The sequence below is a fragment of the Cervus canadensis genome, chromosome 32 (assembly GCF_019320065.1).
Source record: "Cervus canadensis isolate Bull #8, Minnesota chromosome 32, ASM1932006v1, whole genome shotgun sequence".
In the NCBI taxonomy this organism is placed as follows: domain Eukaryota; kingdom Metazoa; phylum Chordata; class Mammalia; order Artiodactyla; family Cervidae; genus Cervus; species Cervus canadensis.
Genome location: NC_057417.1, coordinates 35,093,499 through 35,116,281, shown reverse-complemented (window position 1 = coordinate 35,116,281; position 22,783 = coordinate 35,093,499). Strand labels below are relative to the sequence as shown.

At 62.7% G+C, this 22,783-nt stretch overlaps 2 protein-coding genes across 7 annotated transcripts in view; one reads left to right on the top strand and one right to left on the bottom strand.

The window, feature by feature from the left end:
• Positions 1-22,783, bottom strand: part of C32H7orf50 (chromosome 32 C7orf50 homolog) — a 67,594-nt gene that overhangs the window by 16,546 nt on the left and 28,265 nt on the right. The gene's annotated exons all lie outside the window — the stretch shown is intronic.
• GPR146 (G protein-coupled receptor 146) lies at positions 3,841-14,152 on the top strand. 4 transcript variants are annotated; one of them, XM_043454829.1, is made up of 2 exons: positions 3,841-3,872; positions 12,470-14,152. In XM_043454829.1, exon 2 carries the CDS (start codon positions 12,476-12,478, stop codon positions 13,469-13,471), a length of 996 nt encoding a protein of 331 aa, XP_043310764.1. In that variant the 5' UTR covers positions 3,841-3,872; positions 12,470-12,475; the 3' UTR covers positions 13,472-14,152. The 4 variants fall into 4 exon arrangements, with proteins under 4 accessions (XP_043310764.1, XP_043310763.1, XP_043310761.1 ...); XM_043454828.1 differs by lacking the exon at positions 3,841-3,872 and adding an exon at positions 3,882-4,007; XM_043454826.1 differs by lacking the exon at positions 3,841-3,872 and adding an exon at positions 4,188-4,334.

Here is a 22,783-nt window from a genome sequence, read left to right as displayed (position 1 = left end):
AACCCACTCATGATATACATTCTCAGAAAACTAGTAATAGAGGAGAGCTTCCTCAACTTGGTAAATAACACACAGATTGGCCCCCCTCCCCCAGCAGGTTGGGAACAGGGTGAGGAGATCCACTCTCACTGGCACTATTCAACACAACTCTACGAGTTCTAGCCAGTGCAATAAAGCAAGGGAGTAAAATCAAAGGCGCTCAGACTGGAAAGGAAGAAATTCAGCTGTCTGTCTACAGGCGGGATGATGGTCAACACAGAGGACCCCAAGGAGTCTGCACATCTTTTTCTCTGCAGCACCATTTGTCGTAAAGACTCTCCACTGAGTTTACTTTTTTCCTCCTTTAACTTACTCTTGCACCTCTGTCAAAAATCAAGTTGCTGATATGGGGTAGCTTCCGGGTCGCTATTCAAATATGTGTCTCTCCCTCCATCAAACCATACTGTCATTGGGTTTTTGCTTACTACTAATAAATATTTATTTGAAAATTTCTAAGCCTGCCAGAGTGGCACTTGCCAAGCCTTAGGGGCAACCTTAGGGGCACCGTCCCTACCAAGCTCCAAGGGGCCACAACAGTCCCCCACACCTTTCCCCGTCACCTCCCCCTGCCCCCCACCAAGCATGCATACCCACCCTTCTGACCCTGCCAGAGAACTAGGGGGCACTCTCCCTCTAGAAGGCATTACCCCTGAGTCCAAGAGCCAGGCTGGCAGCCCTCTGGCCTCCCAGATTATGGCAGGCAGAGCTGCTTGCGTGGGATTAGGAAAGAGAATGAGGAGGAAGAGGCACCAAGGAGGGCTCCCTGAAAAACCCCAACGTTACCCCTGGACACAAGAGGTGGCTCCTGCATGGGAAAGTCTGTTCCGTGAATAGTGCAAGCGCCCCAATGATAGGGAAACCCAGCACAAGGCCGGCTGATAGGAACGGTACCACACTGTCATGTTAGATGTCAGCTCCCGAGCATTCACGGCTAATGCACAGAAACACAGCTGACTGTGTATGTTGACCTTGTGTCCCGAAATCTAGCGCGCAGCTCAGTGACGGCTGGCCATCCATCCCAGGCAGAAGGAGCAGGGCATGTGTGGGGAGCCAGCCTGCACAGATGCCCGGCACCCATCCTCAGTCCTGAGCCGGTTTTCCTGTGCAGGGGAGTCTGCCAGCTCCCCTCCCCCTACCACCTTCATTTCAACAGGTCCTAGGGGGTAAAAACCAAGACCCCCACCCACTGTCCCCTAAGGCCTCGGTCAGGATCCTGGCATGGGGCAGACTGCCTTCCCCATGGGAAGCCAGGCTCTCTCCAGCAGGGTCCTTGTGGGGGCCCACCCACCAGGGGATGGTCCTCTGGACACGCAGACTGGGACACCTAAGAGCCAGAGAGGCCCCCCTCCCCCCACCCGACTGCCACCAGGTGGTCCAGGGGCTCCTGGGAGGGGCCACGTCTTCCAGACCTAAGAAGTGCCACCAAGGCCATGCCAGGGTGCCCATCAGCCTCAGGCCAGACAGAGCGCTGGGGCCAGGTGCCCCTGCTGACTCCCGGGCGCCCCCAGAGCCTCGGCTGGGTGCCTGCCTCGGGCCAGCCGGGGGCTCCCAGGGGCCGGGCCTGGTCAGTGCACTGACCTGTCAGAACCACTGGTCTGCCCCAGGCCAGGGAAAGGCGCAGCATGGGCAGGGACCCCGCAGACGCCCACCCTCTGTACTCCCTGGGTTAGGAATGGGGAGATCTGCTTACAGGGAGGACAGAAGAGGTGCTGGCAGAGGCCGAATGGGACCGGACTTGGGGGGGCAGCAGATCGTGCAGACCAAGGGCAGTGAGGCAGCTGCACCAACAGGGGAATGACCCAGGACGGCCATGCAGACTCCGTGGGCCCAGCCATTCACTCATGTTTACCCCCAGCCCCTCCAGGCCCCCCAGGCTTCCTCATCGAAGTCGACTACAATGACCCGGGCTTGAGCATGAAACATTACAGTAACAGAGCCACAGAGATGTCAAAACGTGTGACCTTTCCATAAGCCACACTCAGAACTAACCGGTGAACTTACACGCTCCTTGCTCTTGACTCACATGTCACAGAGAATCACACTTCCCCATCGGTGTGCCGTTTCTGAAAAGGTGCATCTTCAAAAGGAAGACCCTTCTGCTGTGACAGAGAGGGCGGCCCAGGCGGCAGGCGGCCCTCAAGCCCCTGAGCAGCAGCCCGGAGCCCCTGGCGTGCAGCACCCGCCCCCGCCCCGGGTCACTGCTGCTCCAGGGCAAGCGGGAGGGTCGGCCGCGCCTGCAGCCTGGTGAGCAGCCTCCCGCACCACAGCAGAGCGCCAGCAGGGCACCAGCCTGGTGAGCGTGGCCTGTGTGGCTACAACGGTGGAGGCCTGGGGCCTAGGGGCACAGGACAGCTCCTTGGGGACTTCACCAGAAACAGTGGGGAGGCTGACTCCATGTAGTTCTCAGAAGTCAACCCTAGACATGCAGCTGGAAGCCCCGGGAGCGGGACCAGCTTCCTGCAGCTCTGCCTCCAGGATGGTGCAGCAGCCCAGGCAGCAGGCCGCAGAGCTGAAGGCCCACGGAGCGCGTTTACATTCCAGAGCTACAGGACGCTGATCTGCGCCTGGCTGGAGGGTGGGTCCACTCTGAAGATCTCCGACACACACAAACTCTGCCATTCCCCCTGGCCAGGAGCCTGCATGGTGGAGGAAGTCTTTCTCTGCAGATAAGGCAGCGGGGCGACCCAAGGCCTAGAGGGCCTGCCTTCCCCAGTTATGATCGCAGCTCTACCAGGTGCAGAGCACCCCTGGCATCCTAGGGTCTCTGACTAGGAATTCTGGGCTCCAAGGCTTTTCAGAAAAAGAGGTAACAACACTCCTAAAGCACATTGGTAGGATGACCCAAAGTCCTAAGAAAGCAAAGGCCACCTGGGTGCAAATTCTGTCTCCGCTCTGCTGTGTGACCTTGGGCACCCTGGCTAAGTTCTGAGCCTCAGTACAATTTAAGAGGAGGAGGGTACTGTTTTCCATCAACAGTAAGGCGTGGCTCCTCACTTAAGCAACTCTAAGATCAGCACACTTATTATGATGGACAGCATCAGACTGTTTCCTTGTAATGGTCCATAAAGTTCTGATGTACGCAGCACTGACGGAGTTTCAGACTTGATGAAAGGTGGCTCATACACCTTGACAGGCTGCTGTGAGGGCCCAGAACAGAAACCTGCATCGAGCCTGTCCTCCTTCCCTGCCGGACGTCAGTGCCGGCTGACCACACCCCTGTCTTCCCCATGGCTGGATACCCACGGCCACAAGGACAGTGCTGGGGTGAGAAGCAGGTTACTGTAATGACAACAGGGCCAAGCGGTGGGTGGGGGCCCTAGGGTTCTACAAGTGGCTGTAACAGAGAGGGAGAGGCAATCTGGTGCCCTAGCTGACCGCCAGCTTCCCTCTCTGATCCGTGGTCAGGAAGCTGTCCTGTTAAGTAGGGTAGCCTAAGCAGCCCTGAGCCCAGAGAGCAGGACCCTGACACCACCTAGGGCCAGCCTCGGCCGCGATGCTCATTTTTCCTGTTCCATCAGCCCCTGGTCCCACAGCAAACCTGCATTAGTGCTGCAACCCGCACACCTGGGTTGTCAGAAAAGAATGTTCTTATTGCCGGAGCCAGAACGCGTTGCTAGGAGCACTGTTAGAGCACAAGCCTTATAGGAAACGATCTTGTTGTCACTTTTCCAACACCTAATTAGAGCAGCAGCTACGGAATTAATTAGGCTGCAAACAGTGCACTGTCTCTTTAAATGGTTTTCCTGTGGCCAGTTGTTTACAAAGAAATTCCTCAAGCCAGGAAGTGAGGGGTGAGCGTGGAGCCAGCAAACACACTTGGGGCAGAGGAGCAGGTGCGCCTGGCAGGCCCCGATTACAACCTTCGAGGGCGGGGTGTCTGTCCCCTGCAGATTAGAGCGCGTCTGACTCAGCGAGCCGGCCCGCCCGCGGACCTCGGCCAAGCGCGCCGGACACCCGGCGGCCCGGGAGTATGTCGGGGTTGGGGGGACTCCGGGCGGGGCGTGGGGGGAGCCAGAGCGGGGCCGGGGCCAGAGCCAGAGCGGAGCCCGGGGTGGGCAGGCTCGGGGGCGGGGCCAGGGTCAAGGCGGAGCCTGGGGTGGGCGGGGGCCGTGCCGGGGGCGGGGCCAGAGCGTGGCCCGGGGCGGGGCCGGGCGGGCTCGGGGGCGGGGCGGGCGCGGCGCGGTCACGTGTGTACACAGGCCCGCGCGGCGTGCGCGCCTTGAGCCCCGCAGCCTCCCGGAGCCCCGAGCTGCCAACTCCCGCGGCGACTGCGCGGCCCGCGGCCTAGCGAGCTGGTGAGTGGGCGCCGAACGTGGGGTGGGGGCGGTGGGCACACTCGGGGGCTCGGCCCGCGCAGGGAGAGGCGCGGGGACGCGGCGGCCGGTGCTCCGCTCTGACTCCCGGGTCCCCTCGGCCCCGCCCGGGCGCTGTCCCCTCCCGTGGCTGCCCTCCAGCCGCGCGGCGCCCGGCCGGTCGGGCCGCTGCCCTGCGGTCATTCACCTGTCCGGGCCGCTGAGAGCTGCTGGCCGCGTAGGCGGCTCGGCAGCACCACGGGCTCCTCACATGTCCTGCGGGGGGCTGACCGCCTGTTTCTGGGTCAGGGGGGCTGTAACTTTTGTCTCTTTTATGATTACAAAATCTTGGGAAGTTCTGGAACAGCATCTAAATGGAGATATCAAGTGTCCTAGGACACTTGATAAAAAGATAAAAACCCCTGGGGCTGGAGGCTCCTTCAAAACTTGAGAAGGCAGTGCCCCAGCCTCAGACCGCCCACTGACCTGGGACAAGAAACCCAACACCAAGCTAATGACAGGAGCATGGTGGCAGGGTTCTCTCAGTGGGACACTGGTCCCAGTCATCTAACCAAGCTTTGAGGGGATGGAGGGTGAGTCGGGACCTGACGCACACTTGCTTGGCAGCCCTGGGCCATCTGCCAACAACCAGCTCCAAATCTTGGCGGAGCAGAGGCCCCCCTCCTCCCCACGGTGTCTGCAGCACCTAGTGAGGCTGGCCTTGAGTTCCCAAGCAGTCAGCAGCCTGCTGGCCAGGCCTCTGCAGACACCAGTGTGTGGACTTGATGACTGACCACACTCCTGGGCTGCTCACACATGATAGGGACCCGACACTCTGCCGTCTCAGCAGGGTCTTCACTGGGGCACCGGTCACCACCGAGAGGAGAAAGAGGCTGTAGTAGTAACTATACCCTGGGGACAGTCACATGCTCCCTGGCCTGCTGGGTCTGGTGCTCCAAACTGGAACCTCTGGTATCTTGCTAAATGAAGAAAGCCTCTAGAGATAACAGGCTTTTAAAAATCATAGCTCCCATCTGGTGCATGCATACTGTGCCAAGTCATGGACAGGAAGCTGGGGCCCTGCCCTTGACCATTGCTGTCCTGACGCCGTGGGGGTCACAGAAACATCCAGAGGAGAGACGAGCCCAGCGTTAGTTCTGCATTGACTTGGGGTCCCTGGAACTCGAAAGCCCCTGGCAGGTAGGTGACGGGAGAAAGGCACATTCGTGCCTGGACGTGAGTGGTGGGGTTTTAGGTTAGAACGTAGCACTGCTTATCGTTGTAGTTTAGCCGCCAGGTCATATCCCACAGCCTGCCAGGCTCCTTCTGTCCATGGGATTTCCCAGGCAAGAATCCTGGAGTGGGTATCCATTTCCTTCTCCAGGAGATCTTCTCAACCCAGGGATCAAACCTGCGTCTCCTGCGTTGGGAGTCAGGTTCTTTACCGCTGAGCCGTCAGGAGAACCCTAGAGCTCCTTAAACCTATTATACAGTGAAAGAGGGACAAACCTGCCAAGGTTCCTGCCAGCAAATAACGCATGCGTGATTCCAGGTGGGACGAGGGGCCAGCCACTTTCCAGGGCCTGAGAGGAAGGCGCTCCTTGGGGAGGTGGCAGCCACACCCTCCAGGCCCTGGGATGTCATCTGGAAACCTCAGCAAACAACTTGCCGCCTGGCCTTTCATTGCCCCCACGGCCCACCAGGGCCATGTCCTGGGGGTGGGGCTGCCGTGCTCTGCCCGAGACAGAAGCGTGCTTCCTCCTTAAACGGCGTGTGCCGCCATCTCCCCTCGCTGGCCGCTGCCGCCGCCTCTCTCAAGGCTGCAGCGGCTCGCGCACCTGGGCGGCAGCAGGTGTCCGTGGGGTCTCACAGGTGTTGCAGATGTGATGCTGTCAAGGGGCAGGGTTCAGGTCCCTCCTCCGCCCCCCGGGGACCTGCGGACAGAACCCCCTTCGAGTAAGCAGCAGGACAGGGCGCAAAGGGCCAGCGGCTCTGTGCTGCCCCACAGGGGTCTCCCTCCCCCCACACACGTGGTGGGAGGGCAGAGAGCACACAGGAGTTTCCCAGGTTTAATTAGAGCCAAGGAAGCAACTGTTACTGTTAGACCAAGTGTAAGGAGCAAAAATAACCGCTGGTTCCTCCCTTGGAAAGAACCGCAGGCAGCCATAAGATCTGCGGCTCTGCTCCGTGCTCCCCCAGGTAACAGCACACCAGTGACGGGCTGGGCCGGGGCCCGACTGGGTGCCCGCGGAGACGGGAAGTTCTCAGGCTGTTTCCCCTGCTCGCTGGAAGGAGAGTTAACCTCAGAAAATTAGCCAGGAGACAAAAAGAGAAAAAAGCCAAGGAATAGTGCTCCACAAGCAGGAGAACACGGGTCCATATTCTTCCAGGGAGACCCTGGGGCGGGCCAGAACCTGGCCGGCTGCTCCCCCTGCCCACAGCCCTTCCCAACTGGCGGGCGAGCCCATTCTCTTCCCGGGAGAACCGGAGACGCTGCCTGCTTCACGCTCACTGCCCTCTAATTCAGAACCTTAAAAAGCAACAGGCTACAAAAACCAAGACACCCCAAGTGTATGATAAACCGTTGCTTATCGCAGCCCAGGAAGGCAGTGTCTGTGATACCAATCAGTATGCGTAAGCTCTCTATGTTGAAAACCTATGAAAACATCAGCTTTTCCGGAGCGTCTGGCTCCTACCAGCTGGATGTTAATTGTAGCTAGAGCCTCTGCCCATTATTGCAAAAGGAAATAAACACTCAGGAGTCATTTTCAAAGCGTTTTGATGGCTCCAGAGCATTCAGTTGAAGTCCAGGCACAGAACAGGGTGGGTCTCCAGGACATCATCAGGCAGGCCGGGCCGGTGCCCACCAGGACACACTGCCCTGGCCTCGGGGCCCTGCGCCCACCTCCTGGTCTCTGTTCTGCTGGCCCTTCTGCCAGTGGGTCCTCGAGCTTGCCTTGGGGAAAGGCCTTTTGAGGCCATCTCGCAGGCTGCGGGACACCGGTCATGGAGCTCCCTCTTTGGGGTGCTCTGGGCAGGCGGGAACAGACAGGTGCAGTAGGATGAGGTCAGCGACCTTGGATGGGAGTTAGCTGTGCTTCGGTCTGGCAGGCTGTGTGTGCACAGGGTCACTGGGGAGCCCCTGCCCCTCACGGCCCCTGCCCCCCTGCTCTGCTGCGCTCCTGGCACCCCTCTTTCCATGGAGATCACCATGCACTGTAGCCCTGCGTTTGGGCAAGGCTTTTCACTGCCTGTGGACATTCACTTTTGAAAGGTTAGTTTATACAGTTCTAGGCTCTTTTTTTTAAAAAAAGACCAAGAAGAAAAGATGCTGACATCTGGCCTCAAAATGCTTCCAGCAGCTAACCTAGGCATGCAGTCCTTGCTGGCAGGGAATGAAAGAAGGGGTGTCTGTAAGCAGGGCGTCATCGGGGAGGACCCGGACCCCATGGGGCTGGGACCCCCACCTCAGCAAGCGCGGCTCCAGAGACGAGCTGTCTGTTCCTACAGCAGCCCTGGGGCCCCAGGCTGCTGAGCTGTGGCAGGACCCCCCACCCCACCCCCTGAGAATCTGCCCTTGGCCTGTGTCCCCTCACGCACTCTGCCCTCCCTCCCCCGTCTCCTCTCCCCACACGGCAGCTGGCAGAGTCTGAGGGAGGCCGCACAGCAGCGTAAACGTGTGGGAGGCAAGGACCTGCTGTTCCACGCCCAGCACCAGGGAGGGCTGTGATCACCGCCTCACCCCCTCACCCCATCCTCCCCACAGCCTGACCGGGGACCCAAGCCAGGCAGCTGCGGGCAGGGCGCCCGGGAGGCCGGTCCTCGACCATGCGGAGTCCTGTCCTCAGTCCGCGGCCGGGAGCCCCCACCAGGCAGCGTGCGCCCCTCCCAGGGGAGGTCTAAGTCGGCCCAGGGGGCGCGATCGAGCTGCTTCCCCAGAGGACAAGAGGCAGGCAGCCCTCAGCCCCCAGTGCAGCGGGGCTTAGACACGCGCCCCCGGCCCAGTGTCCCCTCGAGGGCTGCGAGGCCTGGTCTGCCCAGCGCGCTGGCTTGGGTCAGCATGGCCGGCACCCGCCCAGGCACCGAGGACGACATGTCCCGTCCCGGGAGCTCATGCTCAGGCGCGGAGCGGAGCGGGGGCCACCCTGTGCTCACGTCAGGGCCCGCCTGAGGGTCAGGTGCCCTCCCCGGGCGGGGCACCTTCTGCTCTGCGAGGCTGGCTGCTCTCCCCTCTCCAGTCCACTGCCGGCCCCAGGTGGGAACCGCCCTGGCCCAAGGCTGTGCCGACCTCTCCACTCCCTGGAACGAGACCAGCCAGGAGGCGGGCGCGTGGCAGGCCCCGGGGCCAGGCAGGGCCACTGCCCCAGGAACGCAGTCAGAGACGACACTCAGTGTGGGGATGCAAGTCACCTTCAGTCACGTTCACCCCGTCGGGAGAGACGGGGCACGGTGACCGCCGGGCCACCACGACGACCAGGGAGTGAGCCAGCCTGCCGGAGCCCACCAGCCCTCCCCTAGGGCCGCGCGGCGCCAGGGCCGGGCAGTCCTGCTGCTGGCCTCGCTGTGAGACCACGCCACACGCCTGCACGCGCTAGGCGCGCCCCTGCTCCGTGGACAAAGGCTGGCCACAGGCCTGGCTGGGCACGCCCGCCACAGAAGAGGGGTGCCCACGGGCGGGGTCCGAGAGTGAGGGGATGACTCCCACCAGACGTGCACACCTGTATGTTCCCTGGGCCCGGCAGGGGGGGCAGAGGGCCTGGGGGAGGCGCAGGCCCGGCCCGGCAGAGGCAGGGGTTCTGGGCAGAATCAGGCCCTGGCCAGGCTGGCAGCACGGGAGTCCTGGAGGGCCCTGGAGCAGGGCCCCTGATGCCCTGTCGGATGAAGGGGCCGTGGACAGCATCTTGCGCGGACGCGGCTGGTGGGGCCGCTGCCCAGGGAGGCCCCACCACGCACGGGAGGAAGGTGGCCAGGCCAGCCGGGGCGCCTGCAGGCAGGTCTGCAGAGGTGCAGACAGGCCGCCGGGTGGGCAGTGGGCAGGGGTGCTGGTGGGAGGGGCAGGCGGGGAGCCGGGAGGCCCGCGTGGCAGTGGGCAGCTCTGACCCGTGTTGTCAGGACGGCCCTGGAGCAGGGTGATAGGACCAGCCTAGATGAGGCCATGGGGCTCCTGGCCCCACCTGCCCCCCAGGGCCATCCTGACGACACCGGTCAGAGCTGCAGCGGGTGACAGGCGGCCCAAGCGGTGTTGTCAGCCCTGCCGCGCGGGGACAGCGAGGGCCCGTGGCGCAAGCGAGGCCGGGGGGCAGGGCTCGGCCGCTGAGGGCCCACCTGGCCTTGCCTCCTGCCCCTGGGAGAGCCAGGACCACAGAGAGCCCTGCCTGGAATCCTGGTCTCTGGCTGCCGTCCAATTTCCCCTTTCTCAGGAAGGAAGTGAACCAAGAGCTGGTAACTGGAAAGACAGCCCAGCCCAGCCCAAGCCAATGTGGCGGGCGGGGGCCACCATTGTTCTCAGGCCCCCTCCTCACAGGGCCTCGGGGGAGGGGAGCCTGTTCCCAGACTCCTGCACGCGCAGAGCCAGAGCACAAAGGGAAGTGGGGTGACTCGGAGGCGGGAGCGGGGATCCGCAGGGGCAGCACAGGGACCCCGGACACGGCGGGACGCCAGCTAGAGGCCTCGCGCTTTGACCAGCTGCCCCATAGCCGGGGTGGGCAGACACTCCCAAAGTGACCGCTGCTGATGGCAGATCTGGGGGTGCTGGGGCGCAGCTGCTGTTCCGGGTCCCTGAGAGCCTGTGGGCGCCACCCTCCCAGCAAGCGTCTCAGTGCCTCGCCCCCTGCATCGGCAGTCTGCCTCCTGCCCTTCTCACCCGTGCCCCCACACGGTGAGGGGAAAAACGCCAGGCACCCCCGACAGGCGTCCCCACCCTGGCCCTGCGTGACACCTGGAGACAAAGGGTCTCCGGGAAGAACACGGGGACAAAAAGCGAAGATAGGCTGAAAGCAAAGGAAACTGGCACTCATAGCTCGTGAGCTGCCTCTGAAGTCAGCCGTGTCCCCGAGGTGGATGCCGACAGGATGCGCAGAGCTGTCTGTAGTTTGTGGGCAGAGGTTCCAGGTTCTGTGTGTATGAGCTACCAGAAAACAGCAACTCGGGTGGGTTTTTAAAACCCAGCACTGACCACAGAGACACCACAGCCCCTCTCAGGCCAAGCAAGCTGGCCATTTAAGCATGTGAGCTCTTGAAAAAAGTTCTGAGCAGATTTGCTCCGCGTGACCGCCTCCCAAGAACCGCGCGGATCTCCAGCGGGGCAGGGCCCTGCCAGCACGACCCCTGCTTCCCTCACTCTGCCCACAGAGTCCAGCGGGCGCTGTCCGCGCTGTCGCTGCTTTACCTGCTGGGCGGCGTCCCCCTCGGCCTGGGCTACAACGCGCTGCTGCTGCTGGCCTGTGGGGCCCTCTCCAGTGCCCACCCAGCATCGCAGAGGGCCTCCCCTGGCTGAGCCTGCCCTCCAGGTGGATGGAAAGCCCCAGGAGAGGCCGGGCCACAGGGGAGCCCCTGGGCAGGGTGCCCATCCCGTGTGCCGGCCCTTCCCGACACGACCCTCAAGGTTCCAAACTGCCTGTAGACAGGAGGCGCAGCTGCACCTGCCTGGGGAGGAGGGGCACCGCGAGAACCAGGAGGCGGACGCGCGCACACCCACCCCTCACCGAGGAGCACTCCGCACCGGGAAACAGGATCCAGCGAGGCAGGAGGGGAGGGACTGAGGCCCGGGAGCCGGGCAAGGCGCCTGCGCGCGGGGGGCGGGCTGGTCAGGCACAGACAGGATGCTCTATGGACCAGCATCCAGGCCCAGCACCACCCAGGCCTCAGCTCAGCGCGCAGGAGCCTGCCGGCATTCGGGAGGGAAACGAACAACGGATCAGCTAGAAGAGGATGGATGAGGGCTCCGAGGACCCCTCAGGCCCGGCCCTGCCTGGGGCTCCTGCCGGCACCCTGGACCCCAGGCCTGGGAAGAGGGACCCGAATCCCTGTGGCGGCTCAGAGTAGACGCCCTCCCTGGAGGTGATGAAGCCGCCTGCTCGGCACTGCCGCAGCGGCTCATTAGGATACAGATGCCCCCGCCCTGTGAGGCTCCTACCGGGCCCCTCCATGTCGGGGGGGGCGGGGGAGCGCGGCTCGCAGGCACACACCCTGCAGGCAGGAGCCCGCTCTGTCGCGGCGCCTGGAAAACAGACGCCTGTGGACGCCACACGTCATTCCCTCTGTGACCGCCACGCCAGGCTTGCTCCCGCGGGGTGGGGGCCTGGCCTCCCCTCGCCCCTGGACCTGGGAGGCCAGGGTCTTCCCCAGAGGATTGCTGGCCTCGCTCTGAGAGCAGGAAGCCCAGTGGGCTCAGAGACCTGGAGTGGAGGGTTCCCCCCCCGCCGCCCTGCCCCAGGACTCACGCATTTCTCAAGGTCTGTTCTTCCCTTACTACCAAGGCGCCTCCACCCGCCAAGGCCCACCCAGACCTCAGCGTGCGCCCGCCCCGACCCCGCCAGGCTGGGAGGGAGGAAACGGGAAGGACGCCCTCTCCACCTGCCTTGCACCAGGCGCAGGTGCAGACCACTTCCGGCCCCTCCCCAGGGCTCCAGCGGTAGCTCGGCTTCAAGACAGGGGTGCCGGTGCCCTGGCGCGGCCCACCGGCGCTGCCCAGGGGGCGCGAGGGAGGCGGGTTGCTGGGTGGAGACGCAGGGTGGGGAGGGGTGGGGTCAAAGGATTCGGCAGTCACTGAAAGGAACGAAGGATGCGCCCAGCAGGGCTGCTACAGCCTCAGAAAGGCTGAGGATCCCGCGAGGGGGTCTGCGGGGCCAGGCCTGGGGTCCACCCCCAGCATACTACCCCCCCGCCCCCCCGCCCCAACCAGGCCTTTTTCACGTGGCCCAGGCGCCACAAGGTGGCAGCAGACGCCTTACGGCTCCAGGGCTGTGGGTTTCCCGGCAAACAGGGTCAAGGAAGCCCACTTGGCTTTTAGGGCCGTCACAGCTTCCAGCGATGGCGCCTTCGGTCGCAGAAAACATGCGCAGCCCCGTTTCCCGCTGGCCTCGGGGGCGGGGGCCGCTCTGTGCTCGCGAAGGACTCACACGCTGCTCTTCCCACAGCCCGCCATGTGGAGCTGCCCGCTCAACGGCACGGGCGGCGACGACCCGCTGCCCTGCCTGCACGTCCAGCGGGCGCTGTCCGCGCTGTCGCTGCTTTACCTGCTGGGCGGCGTCCCCCTCGGCCTGGGCTACAACGCGCTGCTGCTGCTGGCCAACCTGCACGACCCGGGCGGCATGACCATGCCCGACGTCTACTTCGCCAACATGGCGGCGGCGGGGCTGCTGCTCTGCGCCCTGGCGCCCGCGCATCTGCTGGGCCCTGGCGCGGCCGGCGGGGCCACCTGGGACCTGGGCAGCGAGGTGCACGTCTCGCTGCTGGTGCTGTTCAATGTGGCGGCGCTGGTGACACTCTACTCCACTGCCCTGTTGGGCCTGGACTGCTATATCGAGCGCGCGCTGCCACGCACCTATATGTCCAGTGTCTACAACACCCGACACGTGTGCGGCTTCGTCTGGGGCGGCGCCCTGCTCGCCGGCTTCTCCTCCCTGCTCTTCTACATCTGCAGCCACGTGGCCGCGAGGCTGGTGGAGTGCTCGCGGATGCAGGACGCGGCGGCGGCCGACGCCATCATGCTGCTCGTCGGCTACCTGGTGCCCGGCCTGGCCGCGCTCTACGCGCTTGTGCTCCTGGCGCGGGTCCGCAAGGAGGACACACCACTCGACCGGGACGCGGGCCACCCGGACCCCTCGGCACACAGGCTGCTGGTGGCCACCGTGTGCGCGCAGTTCGGGCTCTGGACGCCCCACTACCTGACGCTCCTGGGGCGCACGGTCTTGGCAGCGCGGGGGAAGCCACTGGACGGGCACCACGTGGGGACGCTGCTCCTCGCCAAGGACCTGTCCAGGTTCCTGGCCTTCGCCAGCAGCGCTGTGGTGCCGCTTTTGTACCGCCACCTCGACAGAAACTTCCCCGGCAAGCTCCGGAGACTGATGAAGAAGCTGCGCCGTGGGCACCAGAGCTGTTCCCCGGACCAAGCGGGGGCGCAGCCGGTGACGGCATAGACCCAGCGGGGTCACAGCCGGTGACGGCATAGACGCTGCTCCAGGGGCACCGCCGGGGGCGGGGCGGGCCGCACTGGCCGGAAGCACAGCCCGCGGTGATCGGTCCCCTCTGCCCGAGGCTCGCTCCCTCCTCCCAGGTCAGGCGACCAGGAGACAACGCTGACTCCAGCCCCTGCTCCCTCGCCCCCTGGAGAGGAGGCAGAACCAGGCACAGCCCCGTGGAGTTCCCCAGGCGCCCGTGTGAGGATGAGCCGTGTCCTTGGTGCCCGGCCACCCTTGGGTGTGCTCGTCTCCTGCTCGCAACTTTCAGGTCCGCGCCTGCAACAGCCTGCTTCCCCTCGGGCGCAAACGAAGTAATGAAAACCTAACGCCAGTATTTATACTTTGTACTGTTAAAATACTAGCCCCCCCTCTTGTTTTATGAGGAGATGTTTGATAGGAAAGTCAGAAGGTATTAAAATGAAGGAAGCTCAAACTCCAGTGGCGGGCCTCGGCAGGGCTGCAGGCGTCCCAGGGTGCGCGGGCCTGGTGGGAGGGGTCAGATGGGGCGTCTGCGGCTGCCAGGTGTGCCCCCGCCAGCGCTGGTCCAGTGAGGGTCTGTCCTGCACAACTCCCCAAAGGGTGCACCAAAGTTGAGTGTCAATAAGGTGAAGGGAGGAAAACGCTGTTAGGATTTCTAACCCCGAAAACCAAGGGGCCTGCCCACAGGAAAGACGGATCTGGGCGGGCGGGCTCACGGGGCTGCAGGGCCCTGGACAGGTGGAAGATGCAGTCTAGACGACCCAACCAGCCTGGGGTGCAGAGCCCACCCACCACCCCTCGCCCTCTCCCGCACCCCGCCTTCTCTGTCAGCTGTAGGTGTGCAGGGGCGCCTCCCCTCCCCCTCCACACATCTTCATGAAGAAATCACAGTCCCCCAACCCAACCCAACCCTGTTCTGAACCCAAAACGCCCTAAAAGCAAAGATATGTTTCTCAAGGCTGCAGTCTGGGTAGGCCACCTTTCAGACAAAATATGAATGGGACACTGGGCGCCACCCCCGCCCGGCTGCTGCCCAGGGCCAGGCTGCTGTTCTCGGCGGGTCTGTTAGGAAAACTGCCCCAGTGGCCCCCTTCTCTTGGGAAGTCGAGCCAAGAGAGTGAGGTGCATGCTCTTCTACCTGCAGACTGACTTCCTTCCAGGCTGGAGGCCTGTGCAGAACTACGGACACACACTGGACTCAGGCTGGCAGTCAGCCTTGGGGGACAGAGCAGCAGGAACCGGTGAGGTCTCTGGACGCTCCTGGTGGTGACGAGCACAGATGCCGGCCGGCTGCTCCAGGGCCCCGGGGCCTGGTGGGAGCGCTCCTTAAATTTCAGGGCCTCGGGCGGATGCCTCCGCTCTCCCAGCACGTCCCCCCATGGGGACCCCGAGACAGCAGCAGCCATGCTGAGGGGGGCTGGGTGCCCTCCTCAGGGTCCCAGAGCCAGTGCCGCCTAGGGGGAGCAGGAGCCCATCGAGAAGCAGCTGTCCTCCGCACCAGGGGCCCCTTGGAGAGGGTGAGCCCCAAGGGCCCAGATCTCTGCCTGCAGCCCCACCCCCACCCCTCAGCCCATCTGGTTTCCCCCACACAGCGCAGGGGGCCTAAAATCACTTTTTCAGTTTCTCAGTGGCTCTGGTTGCAAGCTGACTGGTCTCTGGGGGGGAGGGTGTCACACGGTAGCAGCCACACATTTCTGTCCTGTGTCCACCTCTACTTCTGACAGATGACGAGCCGGGGTCTCGGGTGCAGACCCCTCCACTGTTGCTGCTGCGTTCTGAACCCCCCTCTGCCCCCCAACTAGAGGAGCAAGTCCACCTTCGCCTCAGCCACTAGCATCTCAACAATCTACTTTCCATGGACGTTGGCTTGACAATCTTGTGCTGAATTCTGGATCACTTCTTGCTGCCCCAGCATGTTTGATTCCTAGTACTCCTGCCACAGTTGCTAAAAAATTGAATGAATTTTGAACCATTTTAATGAGATCAGGCAGGCTTGGGGTTGTATGGCCGTACATAGACTTGAGGCATTTAGAAGAGAATAAGAAACTATTTGGAAAATGTCAAGGCAGACTGTGCACTCTGTCCTTTTTTTAAAAAAAAAAACTCCATTAGTATGTATGTATTTTGACTGTGTGGCATGTGGGATCTTAGTTTCTGACCAGGGATTGAACCCACAACCCCTGCATTGGAAGCACAGAGTCTTAACCACTGGACCACCAGGGAAGCCCCTGACTGGCTTTAATCTTATTTTTGTCAACAGACAAACTCACCTACCTTACCATGCTTCATGACTCAGGATCCCCAAAGGTGAATTTAACCTTGGGTTTATTTTATGAAGGTTATAAAACTTACTGTAAGAAACTGGGTCTTTTGCTAAATGTGGCAGATGTTATCAAGAAGTCAGGACTTCCCTGGTAGCGCAGTGGGTAGGAATTCTCTTGGCAATGCAGGGGACACGGGTTCGATCCCTGGTCCGGGAAGATCCCGCGTGCTGCGGAGCCCCTGAGTCCATGGCCACACTACTGAGCACCCGCTCTGGAACTGGCAAACCGGAATTACTGAGCCCACGTGCTACGCCTACTGACGCCTGTGTGCCGGCAGCCCGTGCTCTGCATCAAGAGCAGCCCCCACGATGAGGGGCCCGTGTGCCCCGACCGGGGAGTAGCCCGCTCACCAACACTAGGGAGAAACCTGTGTGGCAGCGAAGGCCCAGCGCAGCCAAGACTCAATTTTTTTAAAAATTAAAAAAAGTCAAACATTTGTTTCTTTATATAAAAGACCTGACAAAGGACAAAGCAGGAATAAGTCATTAAGATGCTAAATTACACATCAAGTTCTTGAAGTTAAACTCAGTCGGGAAATGCCGGGGCCTCTCATTTCTAACCCACTACATCTGCCCAGACGCCTGGAGTTGTGGCAGGTGTGTCTGAGAAACTGGGGAAGAAAACCCACACATTTGAAGATTAAATTACTTGATACTTATTAGCCAATTTCTGGATTCTAATGTGTGTGTTTCTTGGGATGTGTGACATGTCAGCTAAACAGCACACAGAGGTATCACAAAACAAGTCTTTCCCCTCATGAGGTAAACAAACTCCAGTGTTTTTGGTTACTCCGCGGCTCCTCTGTACTGGCAGGGCTGACCCTGCACCACGCGGGTCTTAAGTCCGACACCGATAAGCCCCGAGCTGTCCGAGGGCCCACGTGTTTCCACGGGCCTGGTAGTGGGTGGGTCCCACAGCCGAGGGGGGCAGGGCTCCGGGAGGCGGGGGCGGGGGGGTTGCTCACACGGCTGGCCCTCCGTCAACACCGCTCGTCCGGGACACAGGACCGGGCACTTCCTTCCCGCGTGTGGGTTTCCCAGCTGTTCCACGGTGGTGGAGGGAGGGTCACTGCCAAACCGCCCGCCCCCGCCGCCCCGAGAGTCACCAGGCAGGTTGCCGATGGGATTCGGATTCCAGGCGGGCTGACGGGCGGCTCAGTGACCGCGAGCGCGGAGCGGGCGTGTTTGTGGGGCGCCCTCCGGTGGCCGCCGCGGCCCTCCACCCTGCACGCAGGTAGCGGCTTACTAGCGCGCGGCGCCGACTTCCGAAGAGGCCCCGCCGCTCACGCGTCCTGTCCGGGGGTTTCCTTCAGGAGCCGAGCTGTGTGGACACCCTGGCCTAGGATCCTCGGGGCCTCGGAGGCCACAGCAAATCCCGCCTTTACAAGACAGGCCCCCAGGGCGGGCCGTGGAGGCGCCCTGCACGCCCGGGCGCTGAACACACCGGGCGCTGCAGGGGCGCACACGCTCGGCCCGGGGTCACCGAAGCCACAGGCCGCTTCGCGGCTCTCAGGAGGCAGCTGGCTCCAGTCTCTGACCCCCCAGTAGCCTCACTAACGCAGCGCACTGCCCCCAGGGCAGAGGAGCAGAGCCCGGCAGGAAGGCAACTGCGGGCGTCAACCCACCCAGGCGGGGCCTGCAGGGGCCGACCTGCAGGTGAGCACCGCCCCGCCCGCCCCCCGCCGCCTCCGCAGCCCCAGGACCCGGCCCGGCCCGCCCGATGGATGCAGGGCCGCGTCCCCCACGCTCTGCCGCCGTGCAGCTGGACGGGAACCTGCCTCACCCGGGCCCTCGGTCCCCACAGGGGCCCGCAGTGGACACACCCGCAGGCAGCAAGGCCCTAAGAAGCCAGTTATGCCGGCGGGCACAAGAGGGGCAAGGGGCCGGCTGAGAGCAAAGGGCTAGGACGCCGGGTGCCCCCCACGCCAGCAGGCTGGTGGGACAGGTGCTGGGCTCAAGGCTACACCCTCGAGTACTGAGGCCCGTCAGTACACATAGCCCGGGAGGGCGGTAGAATCTGAGCTGGCAGAGACCACAGGGCCGCACCGTGACAAACACCCGCAGGAGAGGGGCGCCCCCTATAGGCAGGTGGAGGAGACGCAGAACCACCAGGACAAGCAGACGGCAAAGCGTCATGCTCGGACGAAAGGCCAAAACCGAGACAAGAGCCCACCGAAGGGATGGTGGGTAGCCAGCGCCCACAATGTCCGCAGGACTCTGGAAGCCGGAAAACTCGCAGACCTCGGCGGCGCCCCTGGCCGGACGCGGCTCTGGAAGGAAGCCGGGCAGGCCGCAAGGTGCTTGAGAAGATGCAGCAAGCCGGGACGCCGCCCACCCGAGCCCCACACAGACCACCCGCCTTCTAGCCCCAGGAATCAGTCCTGGTGAGCTGGGCCGGCTTCCTAGACCCTCTCAGGACTATTTCAGGAGCCGCGGCCGATAGCCATACAGGGAACACAACATCCTCATGGCCCGGGCTGCTGAAGCTCTCAGGGGACCCTGAGGCTGGACCTTGGCAGCCCTTTGGCAAGGCTGAGGGAGGGGCCCCAGAAGGCCCAGTCCCTGGCCTGAAACTGGCACCAGAATAAGCCAGGGGGGCCATCTCCCCAGGAAATTCCGAGCCTCACATGAGAGCCTCCAAGCAAGGGTTCAGGCAGGTGGGCCGGTGGACAGCCACGTGGGAGGGCGCTGGCGGCTTCACATGTTGACAATGCTTCCCTGAGAACCAGCCAGCCCGCCCTTAAAAACTCAGCTGAGAAAAGGAAACTCATGTTCAGGTGAAAAACCCACCTGCAGGCTCTGCTGGCAGCTCTGCCTCTAGAAAACAAACCCGGAAAGGACCCAACAGCACTCCAGCCAGCCACCAGCCACACGGTGAGTCCTGCGGGGCACGTCGCCGGGCAGCCCGGATGCCCAGCATCTGAGGTGGGTCACGCTTACAAGGCGGGTGCCCTCCGACCATGGACCTCACCGTGGGCATGTCCTGAAACACCAGTAACCCGGCGCCGTCAGGGACTCCCAGCTCAGCATGGGGGGTCAGGCCTGCACCAGCGTGCAGCCAACTCGGTGAAAGCAGAAGTCCCTCAGTGGTGCCCGACTCCTTGCAACCCCATGGACTATACAGTCCATGAAATTCTCCAGCCAGCATACTGGAGTGGGTAGCCTCTCCCTCCTCCAGGGGACCTTCGAAGCCGGGGTCTCCTGCACTGCAGGCGGGCTCTTTCACCAGCTGAGCCACAGGGAAGCCCCCTCAGCTCAGAGCAAATCTACGGAGAAAGTGTGGCCAAGGCGTCTGCCTGCACGGGTGCCCAACTCCCGAGAGCCATGCCCCTCTCTGCCCGCCTTTTCCTCGGGGGTGGGGAGGGGAGCGCACCACGGCTGCAGTGGAGCCCAGGCTGTGAGCGGGTGGGAGGGGGCGCAGGGAACTGTGGGCGGTTTCCTGAGAGCATCTCAGCGTCTCCTGTTACCTTTCTAAACTCTGCGGAAGTGGAGGTGAGGAGAGAGCTGGTTGGCCTGGCCAACGAGGTGGCTGTCAGCAGTAAGGTGTGTGCGTCAGGTTCCCACTGGGAGGGGGGCTCGAGGCCCCTGGACCCACCACTCTGCACCGGGCAGCCCCCCCAGAGCAGGGACTGAGGGAGCGGGACACCGCACCCCGGGTGGACCCCCCCACCTGGGTCTGCGGGTGGTTGAGGCCACAGACTCTCCCGTCTGCTCACAAGCCTGAGGCCAGGAGGGAGCAGAGCACTGCCCTGCGGGCCAGCGGGACATGAGGCCAGCACACCCAGTGCCCACCCCAGGCAGGGGCTGTTCCTGCGTCCACCATGCAGATGGGGAGGCTGGGTCCTGAGTTCAGGGGACCTTGGCCACGCCAGGACACCAACTCCCATCTGCGGACCCCACTGCCTCCCACCAGACAGCCCACCGCGTGAAGAGAAACACGACGCGGTGAAGCCGGGGCTCCTCTAGCCCCAAGGAAGGCCCTGGCCTCGGACAGAAGCCCTGACGCAGGAAGAAGCGGTCCTCGGGCTGTCCGGTCAGGTCCAAGGCTGGAGGCCAGGAGACACTGTGTGGCCAGGTTCCCCCGGTGCCCTCCTCCCCGCCCTGCCCCAGGCTGCGTGACAGCTGACGGCCACAGCCGCAGGGCCCTGCCCACAACACCAGTGGAGACCACTGCGCAGGCCCCAGGGGCTGAAACACCGATTGCTGTGCGATTGGCCAGGATGGCCTGCTGATGCCGTCTTCCGACCTTGCCTTGATGGTCACGAGGTCTTTTCTCCAAGTTGCCTTAATTAAAGAGACAGGCCAACTTGCTTCCTCTCAGTCTGGTCGTCCGTCTTAATTCTGACGTTCCTCAGCACCTGGGCAATCGCTCATGGCCTTGAGCATCGGCATATGGAAAACGTCACCGCGGCTCTCGGCTCTCGGACCAAAGGAGCCAGACACGGCCCGGGAACCAGCGGGTCCAGACCACTGGCTCCCATGCGCGGGGCGCACAGCGGCGGCAGGACGCGGGCCGGCTCACTATGGGCCAGAATAAAGCCAGCAAGTCGACGCACACACACACACCACGCAACGTGCACGCAGGGCGTTGGCGTCACACACGCACGTACGGGCACGTGTGACAGGCACACGCGTGAGCTACAGACAGCGAGGAGGAGAGCCACGGCAAACCCATGGGTGCAGAGGAGCAGGCGGTCCCAACGCGCGGCCTGCGCCCGCCACACACACAGCCTGCGGTCACCGCGCGCGCCTCTGCCCGGTCTGCCTTTCGGCCTTCGGTGGAAACAGTTTCCAACTTTATTGCCTTAAATTTCCTCTCAACACACAGCAGTGTTCTCTCCCCACTTAAAGTTTGAGGAGCGGGGACATTTACATGGAAACAAGGTGATTTTCCAGCGGGCCGGCCTACGCCTTCGCAGTTATTTAAAGTCCTCCCTCCAGGACTCGAGAGCAGAGCCGCCACCCCGCAGAGAGGCCGCAAGGGTCAGAATTTCTCTGGGTCCAAAGGTGGTGACACCCTGCCCCCAAGCCACTCGCGCTGCGGCCGTTGGTCCCCAAAGGCAGATGCCCGGGTGAGACCAGCAGGACGCTCGATTGGGCTGGAAATCGTGACGCTGACGCTCGAAGGCCATCCTGGAAACCTTCTGGGGACCCCGCCCCGGCGCACACGCGGCAGGGCGGGACTCAAAGGCACTTGCCCCTCCGTACGTACCTCAGAGCGGTGGGCAGGGCGGGGTGGAGAGGATGCTGGTGGAGGCCGGGGTCCCTGTACCCACCCTGCTCCGGTGCCACCTGACCTGAATCTTCATGGGACTCATCACTTCCCAGGCCCGCCCAGTCACCCCGAGAACCGGGTGGGGCCCAGGGGCCTCCCTAACTCGGGGCAGCCTGGCCCTCCCCGGCCCAGCGCGTGCACAGCATTCCATCCAGGGGCGCTCGGCTGTGCAGCTCTGCCCCCGGCACAGCGGGTCGCCGGCGCTGTGAGCGCCAGGCAAGCGCCCGCTCAAGGCTGGGTATTCCGGGTTACAAATGCTCCCCACGCCTCACAGGAGGCCTGCGCGCAGGAATACTGACGGGGCTCGATGGCCCGATGCCTCTCACGCGGGGCCAGGCCCTCACACTCAGCAGCAGCAGGAGGGGAGACGCCTACCCATTTGCGGGCACAGGAACAGGGGCCTGTGGCCCGGCAGCCCCAGCTCAGTCCCGACGGAGAGCCCGAAGCCCCGGCCCACGGCCCTGTGAGCTCGGGACACACGGGGTGTCCTGCTCAGGTCACAAAGCGGGGGCTGAAGGCTGTGTTCCCGCCAGGAGGGAGCGGCCGTGCGGCAGTGACGCGGCTCGGCTATTTCAGGGCCTGAATTTGTGCTTTATTTATTTAACTCAAGAGGAAATTGTACTTTCTCATGACTCATTTCTCTCAAGATGGCGTCTCCAGCATTTCTAGTGCGGAAACCATCCTGTGTGCAGCTGGCCAAAAATAGGTCTAAGATCAAATCAACCCCATTTATGTTATTGGGCCATCCTTTAGAAGGCGAGCCTATCAGAAGCACAGCTGGAAATGAACCCTGAATATCAGGATTTTTCCATAAAAAATTCAACACAGTATTCTGCTGAAAATAGGTGCGTGACTGCTAAGTTGCTTCAGTCATTGTCTGACTCTGTGACCCGTGGATTATAGCCCGCCAGGCTCCTTTGTCCATGAGATTCTCCAGGCAAGAACACTGGAGTGGGTCACCATGCCCTCCTTCAGGGGATCTTCCCGACCCAGGAATCGAACCCACATCTACTGTATTGGCAGGCTGGTTCTTCCCCATTAGTGCCACCTGGGAAGCCGCTGAATAGGAACCTCTCCTAAAACATACACCTGAAGGACGTCAAGTTAGCATCACTCCAACACCCGTGAGCTCACTCACAGGACGCAGCACGCGGCGCGGGGCTGGGGACCCACCCACCTCCACACTCCCGCCTGCCAGCAGCCCTCCACTGCGGGAAGCACACACACCGCCCCAGGCTCAAACTGCAGCAGTCTGCCTCATTTGCCCGTCATCCAAAGACCACTCAGACTTCAGTCCCACAGCTTCAAAAAACCCCAAAAGGTTAAAAAAAAAAGACAAGACACCAAGAGGAAGACAAGATGGGTTAAAATGCACTGTTGCTGAAAAGCACAGAACTCACGCCTGCAGATCCTTGGCCCAGAGCTGCACACCCAGACGCGGGGGCGGCTCGGCCAGCCTCTCCCAGCTGCCGGCAGGTGGAGCACGTGCTCGGTCGGCCCTGGGACAGGTCGCGCGGGAGATTCGTGGCAGGAAGAGGGGTCTTCCGCAGCAGCTGCAGAACGAGCCCTCCAGGGGCTTCGGGAGAAGGCTTGGTGGGGGTGGGGGGGGGGCACTGAGCTGGCTCCTCTCCAGTAGGAAACACTACCCAGCCTGGAACTCACTTGCCTGCTCACTGCTTGCTGGGTTTGCATT

What these genes read in the sequence shown, in the direction of transcription:
- GPR146 (XM_043454829.1), top strand. Translation starts at nt 12,476, where the DNA reads ATGTGGAGCTGCCCGCTCAACGGCACGGGCGGCGACGACCCGCTGCCC.